Source organism: Pristis pectinata, chromosome 3 (assembly GCF_009764475.1).
Source record: "Pristis pectinata isolate sPriPec2 chromosome 3, sPriPec2.1.pri, whole genome shotgun sequence".
Taxonomy (NCBI): Eukaryota; Metazoa; Chordata; class Chondrichthyes; order Rhinopristiformes; family Pristidae; genus Pristis; species Pristis pectinata.
In genome coordinates, this window is record NC_067407.1 from 107,464,557 (window position 1) to 107,490,638 (window position 26,082).

At 37.7% G+C, this 26,082-nt stretch overlaps 1 protein-coding gene across 7 annotated transcripts in view; it reads left to right on the plus strand.

Moving 5' to 3' along the window:
- Nucleotides 1–894: 894 nt before the first annotated feature.
- flvcr1 (FLVCR heme transporter 1) overlaps nt 895–26,082 on the plus strand; it is a 31,674-nt gene continuing 6,486 nt past the window's right edge. For 4 of the 7 annotated variants that reach the window (XR_007956030.1, XR_007956029.1, XM_052012449.1 and 1 more), the window contains exons 1-8: nt 896–1,711; nt 10,303–10,447; nt 13,528–13,665; nt 14,573–14,640; nt 15,172–15,275; nt 17,656–17,766; nt 22,094–22,199; nt 23,722–23,833. Coding sequence is in view for 2 of the 7 variants with exons in the window: in XM_052012449.1 (XP_051868409.1) it covers nt 1,076–1,711; nt 10,303–10,447; nt 13,528–13,665; nt 14,573–14,640; nt 15,172–15,275; nt 17,656–17,766; nt 22,094–22,199; nt 23,722–23,833 (1,420 nt within the window). In the remaining 5 variants the exon portion in view is untranslated. Of the gene's footprint in view, nt 1,712–10,302; nt 10,448–13,527; nt 13,666–14,572; nt 14,641–15,171; nt 15,276–17,655; nt 17,767–22,093; nt 22,200–23,721; nt 23,834–26,082 lie in introns of all 7 variants that reach the window. The other 3 variants (XR_007956026.1, XR_007956027.1, XR_007956028.1) reach the window with 1 other exon arrangement.

A 26,082-nucleotide genomic window follows, 5' to 3' on the forward strand; every position in this document is an offset into this window, starting at 1 on the left:
TGAATTGCACAAAGAGCTCTGCAACAAAAATGTGAGTCAGGTTTTTGATATAATTTGCTCTTTATGTTTGTTTGCAAACAAAAATCCATTGAATTATGCATTTTTTAAAAAAATCGTAAATATTAGTTGTTTTGCCATTTTGGGTCACGGGATACAATCGTGTCGGATGGGCACATGATCGTAACAACCATTTTAAAAAATAGGTCTAAAGTGGATGATCTTGCACAAGCTTTATGTCGTGTGTCCTACAAGACAATATTTTTGAAAGCAACCGAAAAAGCTAAACATAATTCTGAATAAGATTGCAAGGTTTACGAAATGCTGATAATACCGAGCAGAATTCAACATTTAACATTTCTTTTCTTCACCAAAGGAACAATGATGTCATATCAGCAGATTTTGTAATTGGCTTACTGAAAGCCGAGGCACGAGTTCAAAGAGGTATTTTAGTCTTTCAAATCAAATTAACACCAAAGGAAAGAAATTTAAATCCCTTGTCATCAAACGGATTTATCCTCTTTCTTTGTTAATATTTGCAATAAAAAAATCTTAATCGAGAATTTCGGTTTTTTTCCTCATCAGTCCCATTACTAACAGCCCATTGGACAGATCGGGTGTCAATCACTTCGTCCTATAGGCCTTCCACCTGCGTATCTGATTGGCCAACTCACATACCACTCTCCTCTGGGTGGGCACCATGATTCGCTAATGGCTTCCCTCGCATCGTCCATGCTCCCCCCCTGCCTCGGCGGTTGATTGGTTAGAAAACGCGTTAATTCTTGATCGAGCCTGACCGCCTGTTTAATTCGCCCAGAGCAACTGTCAATCATCACCCCACCCTCCAAACGGCGACGTCAGCGCTGGATAAACGGCTGCATCCCCTCCGCCTTCGTCTCATTCACTTAGGAAGCGTCCGCAAGGTTGAACATAAGCGGAAATTTGCTATATATTTTACATAATTTTACACAGACCAGACACACACACGTAGATTTTAATTGTCAAGCAGATATATAATTCGCCTTTATAGGTTATAAAAGAGGTATATATCTCATTTAACGTCGAAATAATATTGAAAATGAAACAAAAGGTGACAATGGTGGACGTCGAAGGAACAGGATGTCCTGCCACAAAGACGGCATCCACCGTTTGCAGCAAAAATGTGGTCATCAACGGTCATGTGGAAACGGCAGAGCGCGAAGGTACGGCCGTGAAAGGTGCGCGGTCTCCGGAAGAGAGGGAGGCCATGCTGACTGGCAATGTGAAGCCGATCGAGTGCCGGGTTTACTGGACCAGGTTCGTGATCCTGATCGTGTTCAGCCTCTACTCCATGGTGAACGCCTTCCAGTGGATCCAGTACAGCATCATCTCCAACATCTTCAGCACTTTCTACCAAGTCTCCTACGAGCAGATCGACTGGCTGTCGGTGGTGTACATGCTCGTCTACGTCCCCCTCATCTTCCCCGCCGCCTGGCTGCTCGACAAGAAGGGCTTGAGGATCGTGGCGCTGCTGGGTTCCGGCCTCAACTGCATCGGAGCGTGGATTAAAATCGCAAGCGTAAGGCGAGACCTGTTTGGGGTGACCATGTTCGCCCAAACGGTCTGTTCCATCGCTCAGATTTTTATCCTTGGTCTGCCCTCTCGAGTGGCCTCCGTATGGTTCGGTCCTCGAGAGGTGTCTACGGCGTGCGCCTCCGCCGTCCTGGGCAATCAGGTAAGGGGCATGAGGGGCTTCGAGTTTCTCCCGTCTCACCGCGGGAAGGAGGAGGAGGAGGGGCACCAGTTCCCGCCGCCAGCGTTTCGCCCGCTGCAATTCCGCGACGCAAAGGGGGGAAGCGTAAACTTGTGCGGCGCCTTGGCGGGCGGCGCTGTTGCGGCGGGTGGGGTGGGTGAACGGACCCCCGCCCACCCCCTCCCCTTCCTCCCTCCTCCCTCCATCCATCCTCCTTCCATCCATCTTCCCATCATCCCCCTTCCCCACCCTCTCTTTCCTTCCCCCCCCCCCCCCCCCAGCGCGACCACCGCCGGGTTTTTTTTCTCCCTCTGCGTTGGACTCCCATCGCCAGCTGCCTTCGCACTCTAATGAGTGCCTTCTTCCTTCCTTTTCCACCGACACGCCTCCGCCCTCCCCCCGGGGATTTTCCGGGTCTGCGAATGTTCTAGAAGGCCCCGACCCACAACGATGTAGTTGCGTCGCAGTTTTTATTTAAAGATGTAAACGCTCCTTCCTCCTGTAATTTGAAGGAGATTCTTTCAAGGAGGAGCGGCGTTTGATCGCTGTCCCTCTTGGACCGCCTGCACTTGAAATTTTCCGTGTAGCGCGGTTAATAGCGGTCTCCTCCCCACCTTATTAGGAGGGGGGTGGGGAATCGGAATCGCAGAAAGGCGCCAACATTTCCCTGACATTGGTTTTGTCTTTGGTTCCGTCTCAGTATATCAGTTTGCATTCTCTGCCCAACCTCGACGTCCAAGTCACATTTTCTCGCCCTTCGAGTTGAGGACACGTAGCTTAGTCACATGCATGCACTATTTAGTGGACTTCATTCCATGTTCTGTGAGAGATGCATGCGTCATGTTTTGATCACAGGTGATTGCAAAGAAGATGAATGTTAATAGCACATCAGTGAGGAAATCGGTATCCTAATTAGCTACCTGCTATAACTGATATCTAGGTCCATTATTAACTACTTTGGCAATGCGATCATTCACGCTATCAATAATGTTGCGCAAGATGAGACTCTTAAATGGAGTACTCTTCACCTTCACTAGAGGAAAATTCCATTAGAGGATAAGGCAGCAGCCATGTCCTAGCCCTTGGGCATAAGGTCACTGAAGTGGACAGCTTAGAACTGACAAATCACAGCCAAATTGTCAATGCTTTTCATCGTTAGCCAGTGAAATTCCTGAAATTCTGGTCTCCATTGTTAAGAGTCGGTTTGGTTTGTGAGGATTCATTGTTTAGATTTAGATATGATCTTTGATTTTTCCATTCCTTTTTTGATCGATCTTGCCTTTTGATCTTAGTTGGTTTCTTCCTCTTACTGTTTCAGATCATGGCATGATTTGATGTATGTAATTTTGAGAAGTTGATGAGAGTAGATTTGCCAAGCCCTTTCCCCTTTCTGTTTGGGCTGTGACAGTTTCTGTGCCCAGGAATGCCCTCTCTTTCTCACTATTAATGATGGATGCATTCAGAATTAATTTATTCTGATCTTTTCTTGATTTTTGTTTTCACCCCCCAGTTTTTTTTGCTTAAGGGGGTCTTTAAGGTATCACTGAGGTATTTGGTGTCCACTTCGAGCAGCCAATTTTGTTACTGTTTGTATGCTTTAACATGTCTTCTATTTTCTCTTAAAATCTGACAAATAAAATATTTTGTAAAAAAAAAAGGAAAATTCCAGAAAATTTCTGTGCCATGCTACTGAACTTTAAAAAAAAACTTTAAAAAAATTCTCAAGGAATGGTCGACGAGGAATTCCACCATTTCATCAGTTTCATACAGAAGTTGATCAATTCTCTCGTACTGAAGGAGAAAGTGGATTCAGACATTTTGAGTTATCTAATTACTTCAAACATAACAGACAAAACTTTAAAAAGATGTGCCATTATGTTCTTAATCTTAAAGTATCAATAACAGGTGAGGCAAACTACTGTGATGCAGCTGAGAAATCCTTTTGCGGAAGATCATAGAATGATTAGCCCAGCTAGAAAAATCTAGTGAGGCACTAAACATGTAGCTTCAATCAAACATTGTAGCTTCAGCTTCAATCAATTAGCAGCGTTGTGAGAACTTACAAATGTGACACCATCCATAATACTGGGCATAGATGGAACATTGAAAACTTCTGACTTGCAAGCTTCAGGCATAGAACAAACACAGAATTGTGATAGCACTCATTTCAGCTTAGCAACATATATCATGACTAGCAGAACACATAGTTCCATGGAGCAAAATAGGATCTTCAAATGATTCTTGCAATAATGACCCTACAAGGAGGATGAAAATCCTGTCCCACCAGAGGTAAACTGCAAATGGTTCAGTACACAATCATTTTGCAGGATGGTGCTAAGTCATTGAAGTGTTCTGCATGAAGAACTGCAAATCAAATCTTTGGAAGAAGGTAAACCAAATAATACAGCCAGAGGACGATAATCTGTCTGTATAAATCCTAATACAGCATAGGTGACAGATGAAACATATCATCATGTAACCTACTCAAATTACTGGTGAGCCAAGTGGCCAGGTTGAGCATCCTTGTGCAAGAAGTGATAGACACTGGAGTAAGTGCAGACTTACTCAACAAGAGTGCCTATAACAAATGTTACAGTCTTTCGTTCGGTGGCAGGCAATTCTGGTTGAATAATTCATCTTGCGGCTAATGACTGAAGTTTGGAGCCAAATTTTTTTTGAAACTTGACTCATCGCAGAATGTCATTGAATCGGCTGCTGAATCCAGGTATATACTCTATAATGTGGATATTATGAACAACGTAATAATGGAGTTTCTTCAGCAGCATTCCAAATCGCTACCCAGCGTACTTTATTGGCATACTTGGATATCATTGCTCCATGCAGCCCAAGTGAGGTAAGAAGCCTACTGGGAATGGTAAACGATTATGCCTGATTTTGCCACAATCACCCAACCCATTGTGGGAGCTGACGAGAAAGAATGTTAGTTGCAGCTGGGAGCTGGAGCAACAAACTAATTAGCAAGTAACAAGATAATGGCACATGCTTGGCCAAGATGGCTGAAAGTTCTGTAAAAACAAAGTCTAGTTAGTCTGAGAGCTGTCCTTTGTGTTCATCTCAGAATATGGTTTATATATTAGATTATTTGATAAGGATACTGCATCTGTTGAACAATATTTACTCAAATACAACATGAAGCAGTAGGCAACACATGGAGTTCTGAACATGTTCATTTGTACATCTGGAGCTCAGTACATAATAGTTGATTACTGATTAGAAAACTGGAGGGCATTTGACAACTTAAAATCTGGAGGACTTGTCACGACAGGCATAGACTTGCCAGTTAAGGTTTTCACACGTAGACATTCAGAATGGATTTTTGGATAGAAGTGACAAAAATAATTTACGGCTACCCATGAAGTTAATTCTTTTGCACCTGCAGCTGCCACTTTGGTTCAGGTTGACTGATTTGGCACAGAGTTGATACTTTAATGTTTTGGTCTGTAGTACATTTATCACAGCCATTTAGGAACTTCTGCATTTACAATTTTAGATTAAGATTCAAGATTAGACTGTTTCACTTTTTGAGCACGGGGTTATTTGATTATCTTCAAACAATTTTTGCATGGATGCAACCAATACAACATGAAATATTTGACATAGCTTTTTTTTTGAACAAGTTTGGCTGATTTCTACATTTTCTTATACCTTTTGCACCATTCAGATGAGATTGCATCGTTATAATTATCAATGGATATTGGAAGTGTCACAGGATTTTAGCTGTTTTGGAAATTAGTGGTGGAGGGGACTCCTGGTTGCAGGATTTAGGGTGCAGGATTTACTTAGGTTGGGGAATACCACTTTTCTCCCCTGAACTGCTCACCTTTCCTGAAAATTGTTCATTCCTTGTTGGCTTTTCAGTTACCTTCTCTGAAGGGTAATGTGCGACTCTTAACCAAGAGATGGTGGGTTGCTTTCTTGAAGAGTTTTGTCACAAGTAACTTGCTGAGATACTTCAGAAATCAGTCGGGAGTTAACTATATGTTTAATTCTATTTTGCCAATTGCTTCTTGGTATCTCAGCAAAATAGCCAATGTTCATGTTGAAGGAGGACTTTGGCAAACCATTTGCCATGACGAGAGATTTACCTCAGCTAAATAATGGCACGCTATCTCGTCCCTGCCACAGATTCAATTTTTTAAATCACTAATTCCACTCCTCATAACTGTTTGTTCTCTGAAATTAAAAAGATTCTTACTGGCTAGTCCTGTTGTCCAGCTTGATACATAGCTAAAGGAGATTATTTCCATGTCTGTAGCAGCCCTTACTCCAACTCTGCGTTTGCTTGGCTTATATGCCCTTTTCCTGCCCTTGCGTCCCAGAGGTGACTATTTGAATGGTTTTGAACAAGGTTACTATAAATTTAGTCTCATTCATCCCTCTTCCTTGTATTTGCTCACTGGCCTATAGTGGCCCCAGGTGAAGGACAGCCTTGATTTATTTAAGCCATTTTAATTTTCAAATCCACCATTACTTTGCCCCCTCATTACTTCTGTAATTTCTGCCAGCCCTTCAGTCTTCTGAGATTTTGCATGTTGATCATCCCAAAATTTATTTACTTTTCATATTTGCCTTCTGTTGCCATGGCCCTAAGATTTGGGATCTCTCCCAAAATAGCTCTTCCTGTCTACTTCTTTCTCATTGGGATGCTTAATAAATCCTACAACTGACCAAGCATTTCGTTGTTATTCCCTTAAAATGCTCTGTTGAGGTGCCTTGGGATATATAACTGTTAAAGGAGCTATGCACTGCAAATTATTGGACAGTATAGCTGAGAGCTGTCACGTTATTCATGTCTGGAAGTCCTCGTTTCCATCTCGCTGCTCTGTCCTAGTAGCATTATTGTCACTAACACTATTGTGGTTACCAGTGACAGAGTTAACTAACTTTATTGGGATAGACCAAAGTACCTTTGCATCCTATTTTACTGCCCTGTGATTGCTTGATGCAAAAAAAAATGATGACTTTTCTTCACCTTATTTTTCTTGAGGACGGCATATCTATATCTCATCCCTAGTGGAGCAGGTTTTGGCAGTGGGAGCAGTCCCAATAGAGCATAGTCCCATGAATATGGAAGTTGATGGGGGGGGGGGGGGGGGTGGTGGTAGGTGAGGATAATGGAAGCTCAGAAATAGTTCTTAAGGAAAGGGCAGTGAGCAGAAGTGTGAGAAGTGGAACAAACGTGGCTGAAGGCCCTGACAGTCACATCAGAGAAAAATGCTTGAAACTGGTATAGAAGGGAGCATCATCAGAACATCTGAAATGGAAACGCTTAGACTAAAGTCCTTGCTGGAAGAATGATGGAAAGAAGTATACTTAAGATAATTATGTGTTTATGATGGATGAAAATCTAAAGCACTGTGGATGCTGAAAATCTGAAAAAAGCAAAATGCCAGAAGCAATCAGCAGGTTAGGCAGCATCAGTGTAAAGAGAAGCAGAGTTAACATTTTGAGTCATTGACCTTTCTTTGGAACTGGAGAAATGAGAAAACAAATGTGTTTTGCCTTGTAGAGAGGGGCTGATTTTGCCATTGAACCCATCTCTCTCTCCCCTCATCTTTCAGCATTTTGATGGGACTGTTCCCTTCATATCTCATTGGTTTGCTCTTTCATCTCCACAAACCACTCTCCTTACAGCACATTCCCTTGCAACTTAGGAGATGCAATATGTGTTCTCTTACCTCGTCCCTTCACACAGTTTAGGGACCAAAATATTTTACATGAAGCAGCAGTTTACTTGCACTTCTTGTAATGATGAAGTCTCTACATTGGAGAAACCAAATAGAGATTGGATGAATGCTTTGCACAATACCTCAGTTCAGTCTGCAAGGATGACACTGAGCTTCTAGCTGCCTGCCACGCCAGTTTTCTATTTCACTCTGAGCTGTCTTTGGCCTCCTACACTGCTCCAAAGATGGCTAGCAAGAGCTTGAGGAACAGCAACTTCAGTCAAGGCATGTTTCAGTCCTCTGAAATTGATCTTGAATTCAACAGTTTTGGATAATCAACCTTTTTGTGTTTAAGTCAGAGATGACCTGTGCATATGCAAGAGTGTCAGGCTTCACTCCATTTTTCTCCCTCACGGATGCCACTGGGTGTTTCCAGTATTCTCTTTCTGCTTCATATTTCCACAACTACCTCTGACAGTTCCAGCATGTTCTTTTACTTTTTTTTATTCTTTCTTGAATTGTCCTTGAATATATAGATGGCTATAAAAGCATTGCATCACCTGGACAATCTAAGTCACCATCCTATCACTGACATTTCCTTTGTTCTTTTACCCCTCCCATTCTCTGTCGTTTAAAACATATTTTTCTCATTTCTGGTGAAGGGTTACTGATCTGAATCATTAATTGTTTCTCTACCTGCAGAATGCTGCCTGACCCCCTGCATTTTCTGTATCTCTGCTTATAGTGGATATAGACTGGTGGCCTTTCTTCAGAAATAGCATGTGCAAAGAAAAAGTTTTTTAAATACTTGCATGGGTGTAATTCCTTTAATATCCCTTTTAGAGGAAGTGTTTTGCCGCCAGTGAAGTGGTCTTGTGCTGTAAGATCTGGAGATGGAACACATGAATGAAGGATGGAAGTTGAGAGCAAAAGCATTCAAATCATTGTATTGATAAAGAAGTAGAGTCATAGAATTATACAGCACAGAAATGGGCCCTTTGGCCCAACTCGTCCATGCTGACAAGCAAGGGAGGCAATCTCAGGGTTTGGGAAAAAACACAAAAAGGCAAGCATACATTCCCTTGGCAACACTTTTTTTTAGAGGAAGTTGGTGTCAAAAGAGAAGTTACTCAGTGGGAACAAGTTCTACTAAATGAGGACAATTGACCATTATTTAAGATAACATCTCCAAAATCCCTTTCTTATCCAAAATCTTTGAGCACCTTGTCCCCTCATCCATGCCCTTCCCCTCATTTGCGTTTGAGTCCCTACAGTGTGGCTTCTGGCCTACCACTGTATTGAAGCTACCCTTTACAAAGTCACACATGGCATTCTTTGAAATCTTGATTCTGGTAAGCTATCCCTCTTCACTTTTCGTGACTTCATTTTAACCTGACAAATCTGACTTCCCAATTCTCTTCCCACCTCTTCTCCATTGTCAAGCTGGATTGTTCCATTCCAGCTTGGTTAAGTTCCTAGTGAATCATGGGGAGTAAAGCCCTGACCTGATTGCTTCTCACTTCTCTACAGTTGCCCAAGTGTCATTTCTTCATCGTATTCTATTTGACTGCATGCCAATCTCGGTGATTTGAAGAAAATACTTGCAGGTCTACGAAGAGAGGATAGCAGAATGGGAATGGCTGCATTGCACTTGCAAAGTCCTGGCACAAACTCTAAAATCAGATGGCTGCCTCCTCTGTGACCATTCTCTCTAATTGTGCGAAGGCATAATGGGTTCCACATGCTGGTCATGTTTTCTTGGCTTCACCTCAAATGCCTTCCTAAGCTGCTACTCCATGTTAGATTGGTTATGCTGTTTAGTCAATAAACAGTTCTGAATGAGCATAAATTTTCTGCACAACAAAATATGATGAACTCTGGAGCTATTGCCTTCAGTCTCCACCATAAATTTTACTCCCTTGATATCATTTCCATCCCAAGAAATTGTCTTGAGACAGACCAAGGCATTTTACCCCTTGTAATTTTTGATACTTCTGAATTTTAACCAACAGAATTACTCCATTGCTAAAACTGTCTTTTTCCCCCTGCTGATATTGCCCAGATTAACCTCTGAAATTTAGTTTTTGTGGATAAAGTTTTAAAGTTTATTTTAATTGACATTTAAAATTCATGTGAATGTCTATTTATTAATTACATACCGCATTCAGAACATAGCCAGTTTCTACACTGTCAACATGTCTACTGATAGAAACCCTCAGCTGTCCTTTTGTTATCTGATGACTTAATATTCTATTGCTGTCCTTGCCAATCTTCTCTACTCTCCATGAACTTCAGCACATCAAAAACTGTCCATATTGTTAATTACACCAAACCTTGTTCACCACCCATTTTCTTTGTGCTTACTAGGCTCCGTTGGCTTCTGCTCTATAGATACTTGATTTTAAAATTTTCATTCCAATATTCAAAATCCCTTCATAGACCCTCTTCCAGTTTTGTCTCTGAGCTTCAGCCCTTCATTCTCTAAGATCTTCACACCTCTCTGGCTTCTTAATGCATCCTAAATGTCCTTTGTTTCCTCCATTGGAAGCAGAGGATTTGTTGGATATATGTAAAGGACTGAACCAACATCTGTCATTACAGTTGCACAGCCAGAACTCTGCAATGTTTTAAATCTTAATTTGCACTCAGAGGTGTATCTGGGTGAAAATGGGGAGTGAAATTCCCCTCTTAATCTTGCATTGCAATTTCATCCGTACCTCAGTAAAAGTTTTAGATTATCTCAGTTTATTCAAGTCACTACAGGTAAAATTAAATGCTAGGAATTGAATTCTGATACTTGTGAGTATTATAGATGGATTATTTTTATTTAGATAGTTGAAAACACCATTTTTCATACAAGTTTTCATTTGTTACTATGTTTCGCAGCTTGGTGTGGCTTTTGGTTTTCTTTTACCTCCAATTTTGGTGCCTAATACTCCAGATGATCTTGATCTGATGGCAAGCAACATAAGTATATTGTTCTATGGAACAGCAGCAATAGCCACAGTGTTGTTCATCCTGGTTGTAGCAGGTAAGTTCATTTCACTTTGTTCTAACATCAAATGGTAGTTTATATTTTTGGTTCCATATTCATCCTGTTTTATTATATTTATATAATGTATTACACAGCAAAATCACACTATAATTTTACATTGTGGAGTAGTCAACAAGTAAAGACAGGATAGATAGTAGCTTTTGAAATTTTTTTTGTATTTGTACATTTTCTCTCATTCACTGTTTTAAATTTGTGTACAATAGACCCCCTTGCTTAACTTAGCAACTATACAGGTACAAGTTGCATTCTGGGATCAATTTGGGCATCATTAGATAAGCATCAAAATTGCTGCAGAAGATTCTTGAATGTGGGTCCATTCCAGAACTGCAGAACAGAATTTTCCCACTTGGCACCCTGCTTATAGAATAGCATAAAATACATCGAGCATTATCCAAAATAAAATGTGTTAATTTATTTGAACTGGTGAAAAATCTATGCTCAGAATACCATCTTTATTTCTGAATACATTTCTATCAAAAGAAAAAATTTGGTCATGAAGAAATGGAATTCATATGTTATGGAAAGTAGAATTTTACTAGAATTTTTCCATGAGTCTCAAGATCATAGACTATTCTAATCCCAAGCATTGACATGATTCTGAATATATAATGGATCATATATCCAACATAAGCAGTACTCAAGTACATCCTTTTAACACCTATTTAAATATCTGTCATTGAAGTCTTGTGGAGAAAGCATCTATTTCACTAAGTAAGACTGAATTATCAAGACCTATTTGATCAAAGTCAGACAGGCATAATCAGCCTTTAGATAGGGTGTGAGTATTAAATCAGCTTTCTAAATTGGTAACTAGATGTTTTGCTTTTATAGTGAATTTGAATTGAATGCATCTACTTTGGTTACCTTGACTCGTACAAACGTTTCCTAGGCTATCAAATTTTTGGACTACTAAAAATATGATACAGGCCAGAAAAAGACCACTTCTTATTTTGGCTCTGAAAGACCTAACCAATTAGTTGTGGCTCCCCACCCCCGAACAACAACACCAAGGCTCTTTATGCAAGGGCCTTCAAGGTTTTGCATTTCAATTATGTGACCACATTTTGTGCAAATAAGAATTTTTTTATGCCTTCAGTATTCTCTTGTTTTGTATCTCAATTTTCTACTAATACTTGGTTAACACAAAGCCTGGTGCATATTTGAACTGTTTGTAACCATTGCTGAAAAATGATCCATACCTGTTTTGATCGGTATGCAAGACAAGTTTTTCACTGTACCTCGGTACAAGTGACAATAATAAACCAATACCAAGTTGTTACGTAGGTCTAGTGGAGAACGGCTTTATTTCTTGTGTAGAGTAGAACACTTATACTAAAATAAGCCCTGTATTTTGTAGCATACCCAAAACATTAGTGTTATCAGAACATAAGAAATGGTATTAGGAATTGAGCCCCTAAAGCCACTTCCACTATTAAGTCATTTCACAGTTGTTCTTAGACTCAACTCCACTTTCCTGTCTTTTCCCCATAATCTTGACTCCCCTATCGTGCCGAAAGAGGAGAATGTGAGAAAACCAGGTAAAAGGAGAATTAATTAATAAAAACCATGTAACCAAGGAAAACCAGTAACTCGTTCTACATTAGATTGGAATAGACGTATCTTTCTGTTTTTATCTGAGACTAAATTGTAACTAAGAGGCACAAGTAAATAAACCCAAGTAAGTAAATAAATCTAACAGGATTCTTGGTGATCCTTTGATTACAACTAGTTCCTATTTATATTATCTGGGTCAGGTCCTGCTGAGGTCTTTTAACCCCTTTGATACCTGCTGCTGGAAGTATCTATAGTCCAAGTAAAAATGAAATTGTGTGTCTTAAGCTCAAAATAGACTTGTAAGAATAAATTCAAATGAACACTAATTGTGAAGCTGCAGGATACTTGAAATCCAGTAACCTGAACTCATTCAAATCTCATCCCTAACTGCGGCCACTTCCTGTCATATGATGATTAATTTTTTTTCTTTTAAGTGAATGCCATTAAATTGGAGCAGAAAATGCCAAAGAAAGACCTAAATAAATGCTAGCAGTGTTGGCAAGTAAAATTTTGTAATTTTCTTTTCATTGTCATGAACTGCATCTTGTACAAAACTCTATACATATCCATTTACATGCCATTTGCCCACTGTTCTCCCATTTTTGGCAACCTGCTTGAGGGTCCCTAATTTCCAAAGCATTGTTTAAAACCCTTATCCTTCAAGTACTTTCAAAGAATCCTCCACTCCTCACACTCTGTTGCCTTCAGTGTTATTTATAGTTATAACCTTGCAATCTCCATTTCTTATTTTTAAATCTCCTGTTTAATCTCCTCACTGCTTCTGGCTCTGTCATATAAGCAAAATTTAATGGTTTAATGATCCATTGAGAAACAGTAATTTAAGGATAACAGAAGGAGGTAAAACATTGCAGCCCTAATTTTTGAGTGTGCACCTTGAGTGCAGCTCAGTTAAGTATGGAGTTATCTGTTGTCTCTATTGTTTGGAGTTTGCATGCTCCAGGTTGAAGGGTATTTTGTACTCTTAAGTGAATGTCAACTATTTCTAAGTGATTTTTTTTCTGTTTAGTTTTGCTACACTATCTACTTTTTTTTTGTGTCTGTCTGATTTTTTTTTATTTACTGAATTAATTTTGCATGTGCGTAGAATATGGTTAACCTTGAGGTGTTTGTTAACTTTGTTTCTGCTCGCTTCACAGAAGTTAAGAAATTATACATAATTGAACCACTTGACTTGGCAATAATATACTGTATGGTTTCAGAAGCTTTCTGGGTGGTATCTTTGTGGGTAGACTTTGTAACAGCTTTCTTAAAGTGGTAGGATGATGTTTAGAAATGACAGTTAAAATTTCCATCTGGAGTAAACTTTGAAATATCAAGTCAATGGAAGTTGTTTTGGTTATGAGAATTTGATCTGTCTTTTACATCCTTGTGATACTATTTCATAAATCTTAGCTGGGATTTGCAGTCCATTTTTAATTTGTGTAAGCTGAAATTTGACTTGCTTTGTTTAGTATCTTACTATCTTCTGTTTCCCTACTTAGTATTTAAGGACAAACCTCCACTTCCTCCAAGCCAGTCCCAAGCAGTGCTTTTGGACAGCCCTGATGAGTATTCCTACAAACAATCGATTGTAAATTTGTTTAAGAGTGTTCCATTTGTGCTACTGCTACTAAGTTATGGTAAGAATTTCTGTTTTACTTCTGGATTTTAACACTCATATTTATTTTGGTTTAATAGGTAACAAATAGTTATTTTCCATTTTGATTTGTTCTCAAATTTTCTTCATAACTGATTTTTCATAACTGTTAGTGAAGATTCCACCATTATACTAGTTTTGCTAGTCCATTTTGCTAGTCCATTTCTTCCATCTGTTGAAGATCACTGATATAAAGATGTATGAATCGCAGGGGTACAATTGCAAGAGAAGCACCAAAACGCTGTGGTACAACCAAAGCCTTACAGAAAAGCACTTACAAGTATCCACAGCAAGGTTTTTGTACCAGCAAGGTTTGTTTTGGAGTGTACTCAGCGTCTAGTTATGATGTTTTATGATGTAAGCTTTAGTCTGCAAGCTGTTTTTTTTTGTTGTGATGTGAAAGAATTTTCTTTCAGTTTGTGCTTATGCAATTTAAAATATATTCCATCTTCTCCAACATTGCTATCATTCCCCACGTTTTCTCTGCATGGCTACTTCTGTTACTGTCTGGGTTCACTACCTCAAAAGCAAACTGAGATTAGAAGCTTAGGGTTCTTTGGTCAGGTACTAATCTAACAGACGTTACCTATTTTGGGATCAGCTGCTGTTTGATGTGCTTTAGTCGATGGATTGCCTGTTAGCAGTTCACAGTAGTATGAAATACAGACTTGCACCTATACAGCATCTTTCACAGCCACAGGGATGCTAGTTGAGATTTCATAGTTTTGAATTAGTTGGTATGCTGAACAGAGTTAAGATTTCCAAATCTTTCTGACATTCCAGAGGAAGTAAATGAACAAGAAAATTACGAATATAACAAAATGCATAGTTTTAGGAAGTGAGATCCTTTGTTTGACAGTAGTAATGCTTGCATTTTTAATATTTTCTAGGTATTCTGACAGGGTCATATTATTCAGTAGGAACACTATTAAATCAAATGATCATTGCTCACTATGAGGTAAGTAAGCCTTTATATTAACTAACTTAGTACCTTGATTCACTTATGGAATGTGCTGTGTGGGTCATCATTATTGAAATGATGTCCACACTATTAATGGAATATCATTTTGAACATAAATGCATAAGATGCCAGACAACAGAGTAACTTAGTTGCCTTCTCTTCATGCACTATTTCTATCTACCGATTTTTTTTTTTGGTTTATTAGAGTTAAAAGTGAAAATTAGAAGTAGTGATGTAGTTCCATATTCACTGTTAGCTTGTTGTTATTTCTCCAACCTTATTTTGTACACTGTGTTTTGTATATAGATGTCAGTTCATCAAACAGTGTTGCATGTTTTTATAGATGCATTGATATTTTGTGGAAGGCATGAAGTTAATCACTTAATTATACAAGCCATTGGTGCAGTTTGAAGTTTAGCCATTTATGCTTAATTATTATGTGAAATAAACAACTAAGGTCCTGTGAGAAATTTAGTATGCATGTAGAATTTTATATTTCATCCTGAAAGTTATGTTTTTGTTTGCAAGGGACAAGAATTGAATGCTGGGAGAATTGGACTAACTTTAGTGGTGTCAGGGATGGTAGGTTCCATCATTTCTGGTTTCTGGGTGGACCATACAAAGGCATACAAGTGAGTATATCACTCCACTGTAGCATGAGTAAAGAACCTAAATGTTTATTATTTAAGTAGGATGATAATACTGATTTTTTTTTGCATTGTTCTTGGATTTTTAAACCTTTTAGTTAACATAATGACTCCATTTAACAGAAGTGACTAAGCCTCACCTTGTTCTTTTCAGTTATGTTATTCTGGGCATTATTTTGATGCCAGTTTGAAGAGTGTTTCCTTCAGATTTTGTTCATCAATGAATATTGACAGTAATTTATGAGCAATTGCTAAAATGATTCAGCTGTTGGTTGTTGCCAAGTATTTTAAATTTGTCTCTGAGGCCCTGAATTATTAACTTTCTGCTATAAAAGGCATTCGGATTGTAATCTGAAAGTATAAACTCCAGGTAATTATAATTCTACTTGCACTTGTTAGAATGCAAGCAGTAAATTTTTAAAGCAAATTTACTTCTTGTAAATTTCCTTTCTTAATTTTCTTCATACCATGCCTTCAATAAATATTGGATGAAAAGACTTGCTGTGTATTTTTAGATTAGATGAAAAGAACTGTAAATTTTTACTACTTTGGGTCCAATTCCAGACTTTCCACAGCAAAGCAGGTACTTGTAGTTCCACCAACTAACTGGTGATCAGTTTTTGTTAGTTTTCTTTCCCTTTCTATCCCCTTTGGAATTCTAAGTGTGACAGAAAGCTTATTGGTACTCTCATGATGCCCAATCTACAGAATTATTTTTTGCTTTAATCAAATTATCTGAATTTCATTAACTTATTTGCTAATGAATTCTAAAGCAAAGTACCCCTCATTCTACGGGAATCAACTAATATATATTTTTTAAAAAATGGGAATGGAAGCTGAACTGGAACCTATATTTAAAAGGTACTGGGTATGAAAGTAAATTGCCTGGACTTTCAGTATTAAGCCCTTGACACTGATATACAAGTCTAATTACATTTTGCTCCAAATTCTTAATATAATTTTACTATAGTGGTGTGACTATTTGTGCCTGAATTGTAACTCAGACTGGCTGTAATTCATTAGATATTTGGCTGGTGATTCTGTGCAACTCGATTATTATCCCATACTTCAATGACCTTTGGGGCCCAAATGTATCTAGATCTTTCTGAAGCAGTAGAATAAAATTCTGACAGTCTGCTCCCTGGTTATTTGGAAATCCCAAGGGTTCAGCATCTAGCTCACCATGTGATGTTTCCCAAACTCCATTCAAACTTACCAAGGGCCCTGTTTCCTGCACTTCCTTGAAACTTAATTGGTCCACTGGAAAATTTATTGTATTACTGTGTAACATTCTTTTGTTGGTGTGTGAATCGGACTAACATCCAAGGGTCCAGAAAATTTGCCAGTTTGATAGGATGTTTGTCAAATTTAAGTCAACATAGTTAACATCATGGAACATTATTGGAATTGTATATTATCAATTTCCACTTCACTCTTTGTAAGCAAGCAACAGCTTGATCACATTGTGCAATTCACCTCCCATCAATGTTGTCAATGACAAAAATGCTTAAACTTCTGTTTGTCAGTCCATACCTGTGCTAGAACAGGCTTGGACTAATCAGCCTCTTGAGGCTGACCTACCATTAATTCACAGCTGTTACACCTCCAATCTGTTTACCCACCTGTAGTCCATATACCTTGAAAACATGCTGCTGACAAAAAAAATCAATCTGTCTTGGGAACATTTGAATAGACAAAGCAACTGCAGTTTTGTTTTTGAAGAGTAGTTCCATACATCCACAACCTAAAACAGCATTAATGTTTAAGATTATGATCTTGGTTTGTGGATTTCCCTTTCATTAATTCCTATAACATGATTAAGCCCTTTAGCCTTCTAAATTCAAGCAATTGTAAGCCAATGTTTTGAACCCTGTTTGACCTCAGACTCCCGAAACACATTCTATTCCGAGCTCTGTCATGGAAAGGAATTATCAGACAGGAAAAGATTCAGTGCTCAAGTTTCCTTGAAGAAATGCAGCATCCCCACTGATTCTTGTGAATCTTTGGGATCATATTGAGAACTTTTTCCTCTCTTTTGCACTTAACTAATTTGCCTTTTTTCCTTCAGTGTCATTCCTCTGCTTATAGATCTTTAAATTTCATTATTTGTGTTAACTCAATTTTGGTTCTGTTGATCGCAGAATACCTATACCATTGTACACTTTCTGTGACAGTGTTGTCAATTCTTACTTTAGCAATTCATGTGCAAAATTTCTCCTTCAAAGGTGAAGAGGGAAAGATCAAATTGGGCATGCTGTAGTTTCATAAGAGGAATTCTGAAGTATTTTCTTAATGGACATACTTTATTTGTTTGCCAAAAGCTGATATAAATGTTGTAAAGGAGTTCTACTTTTTTCTTCTACAGGCAGACCACCCTTGCAGTCTACATTATTTCATTTATTGGAATGCTCATTTTCACCTTCACGTTAAGTCTTGGCCATATCGAAGTAGTCTTTGTGACAGCAGGAGTCTTGGGGTAAGAGGCCATTATGTCTTTCAACAAAGTACGTTAGGGAATGCTCTTACATGTGTTTGGGATAAAAATGTTCAGAGAGCTGCAACTGTTGTTGGATATACTAGAACATTGAAAATATTAGTTGTCAATGTTTTTTAAATTGATATTTTAGAACTATCCATTCCAAAGCAACATAATAAACATTCAAATATAAAATAGCTATTAGGATGCAGTATTTGACAATTTTGAAATCTGCCATAGAATCTGTGTCTTTTTTTATCCTTGACAACTTTTGTCCCTCTATATTTTTGGTATTGACTCTGAACTAGGGTACAGTTTTAAACTAACCTTGATGATGTGTAAACTTGTTGAATAATAACTGGGTATTCTTCTTCAGAGGGCCACATTTTGAGACCTACCTGTTGTGACCTGATACCCATGTGTACATCTTCTGCAAGGGTTTCAGGATAGCAATCAGAATGGGGAACTCTGCCCTTCCTTTTCACCTCTTATCAACGGAGTAAGGACCATTCTGTGCCTATGCATTGGCTAAGATTTGCTAACTGAATGCAGAATGAGAGCTGCGTGGTCTGTTTAACCTACCTTGGGTAAACTTGCCGAGCCATCAGGGGAGTCTGGTGCCTCTGACTTGTCCATAGTATTATTTGTATTAAGTAAGCAAATTCTGGCAATTGCAACTTTTGCAGTTTTGGCTTTTATTTTTCAAGTTCAAGTTGATAATGTTTTCTGAGAGCCAAATATGTCATGGGAACAGAATGATTTCACTGTAGACCTGCTTTTTAAGTGTAACTCAGGATCATAATTAGAATCTTTTGTAGCCACTTTAATCAGGACATCTATTAATAATTAACAAATGTTACTGTTTAATAATTGTGACCCAATGTTAGAGTTGCAAAGTAACTGGCTACAGTTCTTTGAGCTGTCACGTTAATGGTTGCTGCCTCTGCTTTGTCACTCACAAGGAGTGACAACCCTTGAGTTCAGATAACGTCTTGGTTTATGTAAAACATGGGATCCCCTTGGTTTTTTTCTCTTAATGCAGATAATGCCAGAATGATAAATATTCCAAGAATATTATTAACTGCTTAGCAGTAATCTAATTTACTATATTCAAATTAATTAGTCAACAAATTCAAACATTAAATCTTTATGGGAATGAGCTTTCCCCTTGAGCCCTTCGCTGAGATGTAATGGAATCATTATCAAGTTTATTTGTGACAATGTATCCGCTTTTTATTGTTCTTTAATACCTGTTAGGGACATAATGTTTTTTAAAATGTTTGTAGGTGGCCCAGTGGTGTACTAACATGTTGCGCCACAGAGTAATGGACATGGGTTCACCGCGCGATTCCTTGTATGGTGAGTTCTTGATCTCAACCAGTTAGTCTAGGGGAGAGATTTCCCCAGAGAAAGGGAGGGAAGTCAACTGCACACCTCCAACAGCTGGTTCAAGAGCACTATTAACAAAAACTTGGGAAGAGGTGGTCATCCCACCTTTTGCAAGAGGCTGAGAAAATAATTCTCAGAGCTGAGTGGAATAACTAAATTCCCATCCCAGCTTTGACCTGTTGAGGTTTGACCTTCTCATTCAGAGGTGAGCAAACCAAATGTAATGAGTTGTGTCCATAGCGCACACTAAGAACTGCCTATACTGCAGCAGTTACCCTTACAGCTGTCTGTAAGAATTTATTGACTAATGCACTGGGACCCAACAATAAGTAAGAAATAAAGATGTTCTATTGCATTGGTTAAAGTTCTTTTATTAACCTGTTGGAAAAATTGTTCCTTTCCATTTCTGAAATGTAAAATGCAAATTATAATAGTATGCACATTAGATGTCTTGCAACAAGTCTTATTTCACTTATCCAGTACAACTCAGTATTTTGCAACCTAATAATGCTAGTTTAATTGTTATATCTCCATCCCTCCATTGTGGGATGTAGTGATATATTTTATCCTTCTTTTCCTAAGTCAAAGTTTAGTAGTTTTATTGAATATTTAATGAACTGGATTGAATAGATTTGTCTTGCACTCACTTTTCTGAGCTCTAACATTTTTCTAATTTGACATGTCTGACATATATGTACAATTTAGTTGTCTGCAATGTTGAATTATGAACTTGACTATCAGTTTTCCAACTTTTTTCTTCATGTGATGCCCATTTGTAGTGGTGAACACGCACTGAATAAGCATACAGTTTGACCTTCGCGACTATAAACTGCACAAGTGAAAGATGATTTTCTGGAAACACTCACTTCAGTATGTGCCCAAAAATTGGAGGGGGTCAGGCTTTTGATTTTTCTTTCAACCTTTTTATTTGTTCAATTCTCCTAAACCAACTTGTACCATCTCTGCTGCTGTTTTGTCAAATTCTGCAGGGACACAAGCATGCTCTGTGTACAATAACTTGTATAAATGCAGTTGTTTTTTCCTTTTTCAAAAAAGAGCAGTGTATTTTCCAGTACATCTTTGAACTCTTTTCAGTGAAGCCAGCAATCTACTCGGTATTACTTGGACTCAGAAAGCTGTCCTGAATGTAGGGCAGTTTTATCTAATAAAAGTTGGAATTGTAAACATGATTTACTGCCTTTCATTGCATCGCCAAAACGTTTCAGAAATCAGTGAAAAACAAGAAAACTGCAGATGTTGGAAATCTAAAATAAAAAAAGAAAATGTTGGAAGTACTCCAAGGTCAAGGCACATCTTTGGGAAGAAAAACAGATAATGTTTGAGTAAGGTTCTTTGGTGTGAAACTTTAGCTCAATTTCTCTTCCCACAAATGCTACCTGACCTTGAGTTTTTCCAATATTTTCTGTTTTTATATTGGGAAATCGGTATTGTCGGCTTGACTTCATTACAATAGTAGTTAGATCCATCCAAAGAGTTAACTTTCACTTTGCCAAGAGATTAAATCCTCGTAGATCATATATACTCTGTGCTGCTTTCTGCAGGGCAGCAGTAGTGGTTCTACAGTTTATAATTGAATGAGCGTGACTCTTGATTATCTTGCATTTTATCAATTTTCCTTTGTTAATCCCTGCCAAGGCTTAATACTTCAATTATTCTGACATTGGGTGTAGAATAGCCACTGGTTTTAAACATAAATGTGGTACTGAGCCTTACAGCAGTCAAGGATAAAATGAGAATGTAAACTAGGAAATGTTCATTGTGCAACCAATATGTTAGATAGAATACTCTTCTGCTTTACCCTTCTCCAATGCTAATCTAATTCCTTCTCTTCCCATTATCTATAAGCACAGAGATGTATTTAGCTGATAATAAAGGTTATGGATTAAATCCAGCCAAGCTTTTAACTGGAGCATCTTTGCTTTTAATTTTGCCTCAAAGGATATTACTTTAACTGGTATTTTGGTTTATGATGGCAGCATTGCCATATTGACATAATCATGAAGCAAAACTGAAGAGTTGTGCTTCTGGAGGAGTAATAGTGGTGTTGGTCCATATTTCACCAATTAAAAACCAGAATTTTGTCTGCCTGTTGGCAATAGATTTTTAAGTATTGGAAGTCTAATTTTGAATTCTAGAATTTAACTGGGGAAGATAAGATCACATGTTTATTCTTTACAAAGCTTTAGAATAAAGCTTCAGTATAGTACACTGAAAAGGTACAGTACAAACACAATCTAAAGCTATGTTCATACCATATGAGTATAAACCACAAGGCTTAGTTAACTGGAATAAATTCCAATGCACATGTGGTTCCAGAGGAAGTCTGTTTGGACAGTAGAAATTGTTACTCATACTGATCTAGGCTGCTCTTTTCTGATATAGAGTAATCTAATTATAAGACACTACTATATTCTAAGATACATAAATGTTCCCGTTAAATGTTTTCAAATAATTATGTTAATTAATATTAGTCTGAGTTTTTGTGATCGGTGTATGCATCTATAGTCCCAATAATTAAATCACCTTATAGCCTATGCTGTACTTGGATGCTGTACTTGGGTGAACCTGAAAAATTAGGAAAAGAACTCAGAACTTCAATACCAGATCCAGCTTTACAGTTGCATTTTTAAAATTTCTTTTGCCTGCTCCCCCCCCACCCAAGAGAAAAGCCTTAACATCTTGAGATATTGAGATCCACTTTAATAATTAATGACTGTTAGGTTATTGTAAGTATGAATCCTTTAAGAGTTGCAGTGTTTTTGTATGTAATGAAATGTTCTAGATTTATTCAACTTGTGGCAGCTTGTTTAAACTGGGCAATACACAAAACAAGTTCAGTGATTAAAGGATACAAAAAATAGTTCTGACATGCTGCCTTTTCTGTGCAAATTGACTAAATATATCTTTGTATTTTCAGTTTTTTCATGACTGGTTATCTTCCATTGGGCTTTGAATTTGGTGTAGAAATAACCTATCCAGAATCCGAGGGAACATCATCTGGACTTCTCAATGCTTCTGCACAAGTAAGAGATTGGATGATTAATTATGATTTAGATTGGTCAGGTAATAATAGAAGCTGGTTCGATACCTTTGCAAAATAAATTCTATAACTGGCAAATAATCTGAAAGTATAATCGTATTTCCTTGCAACCAATTTCAATTGATTATGAATGCAGAGGTGTGTGATGGTATTACTTACTGTAATTTGAGGTTTCATTAGCAAAATGAAGGCAAGATTTTTATGGGGTTTTACTGGCAGTTCCACAGCAAATTGCTTCTGTATTCCTGCACCAATTCCAACATGTTCAGGGCTTTGCTTGTGTATCTAAATGTACAATTCCCTAATTTGCTGACGGATTACTGCTTTGCCATTGGATTTGCATTGGAATCCACTGGTAGAGCACAAACATGATGGAAGTGCCCATCATTTAAGCTGGAGGATCTTGCTGATCCTGTGCCAGCTTATTTCAATAAGTTTTTTTAAAATTGTTTTATTCTTCAGGTTTTTGAACACCTGAGTGCCAGATATTTAGAAGCACTGAAAAAATGTGACAGCTTTGATATATTGTAAGATTGAAGTGGCGACTTTGCCTCCTGAATAAGCTGGTTATTCAGGACTGACCACATGACTGATCATGTTATGCAAGGTCTTGCTAATTAGTTTTGGAGAATTTTGGTAAGCAAATTCTTAGTGGAGACTCATGACATAATGCAGAACAATTGTATCTCAGCACCAACTGCAGGTGTTAACTACATACTGTAAAATCTGGGCCAACTTCTCAAACCTACAAGTTTGAATATACAGTATTTAATTGAATTGGCAATGTGCTGATAACCCTCTGAAGGCACAGTGCCAGTTTGAGGCATCAACCCTTCCATTATTGGGTGCTCCTGTTTCTCTTTGGAAAATGGGCACAGTATCTATCATATGTTCATCTGCCAAAATCGTAGATCATTCCATTGGAAGGCACTGGTTTATTCCTGTGAATGGCGTTAGCAGGATCAATAGTCAGAAAAACTCCTATGGCTCCGATGTGGCCCCATCCATATTACATAGCTTATCTGGTAAATAACACTTCTATATGAACAGGTGTTTTACTTTATCACTAAAGGAGTGATGAAAATAAAGTTTCAATCTTGTACAAGCCTAATTTTAAAAATAAAGCTGTTTATATTGATTAAGGATTTTTTTGAGTTTAATGCTAATTTGTTTTATGATTTGTCGAAGTGCGCTTAAGACTAACTGTTAAGTGGTTGAAGTTGTAAATTTAGAATGATGTATTGGCTATTTCTGTTATATTTAGTCTTTGTCTCCAAGCATTCATGTGTTGGCGGTTTCCAGGAATTGCATATGTACCGATTGCCTAGGAAAAGGGAATTTAAGTCTAACAATGATATAGTTGAATGAACAGCCAACACTAATGTCTACTTTAATGGGGTATTATTTGATAATTTTGGAATTTGTGTAGATAACTCCTTCAAGAGTAATGGGGCATTGTTAATTTTGGACAGTTATTTCAACATTAAGTTTTCCTGTGATTGCAGCTATTTGGAATTGTGTTCACGCTGGCCCAAGGAAAATTGAAAGCTGATTATGACGCATTTACAGGAAATATCTTTCTTTGTTCTTGGATCTTTGTGGGAATCATTCTTACAGGTAATTAGCTGCTTTTACCATTTAAAACTTGATGTGTAATGCATTGCTGTTTGAGAAAAGCAGCATCTCCATCTACTAAATATATAAATGATAATATGGAACAATGAAAGGGCCTTTTGGCCTATTAAGGCCATTCCCTCCACAGATCTTGTACATTCTTCCCTATTCAGGACTCCATTCAGCCCAGTCAGTTTTGCGCAGGAGGCAGCCATCGACTGAAAAAACTCCAAGAAGATAAAGCTCTGAATTTTTCCCCAGGCTCACTCTTGTTCCTTTGCTCTTTTTCTCTTCTCCACACCTGAAGGGTAATGAAGGAAAATCTTTGGACTAATCTGACCATTCGGTATACGCTACTTATGGTTCCAACAATGTAGTAACCATAATGTTCTACGGTGAATAAAATCCATCTATTTCTTTTTAAAGCTTGGAACCTCTACAATGGTTCTTCAGATATTTGTCCAGCTCTTTTTGTTTTATGAAGTTAATTGCCATTGCATTAACTGCTTTTGCTGGGAATTTACATTTAGAGAAAGGAGAGAAAGATGCTTTCTTTCATTCTCTTAGTTGGCTTATGAAGTTGCTAATTTCCTTTTTTTTAAATCAGTCCCAGCAATATCTCCACCTCCCAATTATCTTTGCTGTTCTAAATATTCTCCAGTGCCTCAAAAGTGTTTTGAAGATTAAGATTTTCAAACTGATACATAATGTTTGAGATCCCACCAGTGAGTTACATTGTGAAAGTAATTTTATTTCAGTTTAATCATTTAAGAAACTTTCTGATATTTTGACTATGGTAACAACATTGCATTGATGTGATCTTTGCAGAGAAGAGTCATTCTTCATGCAAGTAATTTTCCATCATTCATCTTTTACATTCATTCTGTATAGTTACATTATTTCCTATTCATACTTAGCAATCTACCTTTCCTTTGAATTTTGCTTGAAGTTACCCAAGACTTCTAGAATTGCTTTCAATCTTGTATATTACTCAACTATTACTTCAGTTTTCTCGACAAAATTTTAAACCATTTGAAATGCTTTCCTTTCATAATCTTATTTTCCTCATTAATTGCCCAGCTCCTATTCCTCAGCCTGTTTGCATTAATTTGAATGAATTTGATTAGTCTTGTATGGAACTTTATCCAGTGTTTCCTGAAGAACCAGATAAACTTTGTTCACTGGGCATTCTTCTTTCTCTCTTGCTTTATTGCAACTTCAAATGATTTCATCATGTTTATGAGACATAACTTGTTGCTCTGAAGCCCTACTCTCAGACCTCCATGTTAACGCCATGGAGAAGTAAGTATGTTAGCATTTTGTTGCTGGTGCTTTGATTTATAAAAGTGCATCATTTAATTCCTCCTGTTAATAAGCCTCTTCTCCCATTCACATTAGAAATGATTTAGCTACATTTAGAATATGTCTACAGTTTTGATAATGAAGACTGATATTATTAAAAACATAATTTCTTCATCCGTTTTCCCCATTCTTGCCCTTTTAAGAAGCAAGTGAATGGGTTCTTGTACAGAGGTTATTCCTTACTACTACCTCTAATCTTGTTCTTTCAATTGTATGTTCTATTCCATTTGTTTCTTGTTACACTTCAAAGTAGCCTTATTTTGCATCTGGATTCCTTTAGATTCTATTTTCGTTCCAAAATATCAAGAATCTAATCTTCGGATTTGGAATATAACTTTCACAAGCATTCATATTTCTTAAACTCTTCCTGTGCCTAAAGCTGTTTAAATTTGTTATTTATGCATCAGTTGTACCTCCAATGCTTCAATTAGAATTTCAAATCCATTTGTTCATTTGCTACTTTAAGACGAGAGTTTTGCATTTCCAAATTAAGGAATCTGTTCTATTCCTGAAAACTACATCTATTATAGATCTATTGTGGTACTCTTTCCCATCAAGGAATGGTGACTGATTTCCTATATGAAATTGTTCATTCATCCTTTCAATTTACCCTAATTTATCCACTTTCTGCAAGAGCTCTGGTTCTACCTCACTCCATTGGTGCATAAACCTGTCCTATTATGGCCTTTAACTACTTTATGGAAAATTGTGCTGCATGTACTATTGCTACACAGCTTTCTTTTATGCTTGTTTTATTCTGATTTCTGTATTAAAAGCCCACCAGTCCCACCTTGTTTTGAAATACTGCTATTTATTCCACAATGACAATTTTGCAGTTTTTAATAGGTACTTTCCCTCAAGAATTTGGTGGTTGTGTTGGATGCCAGCAA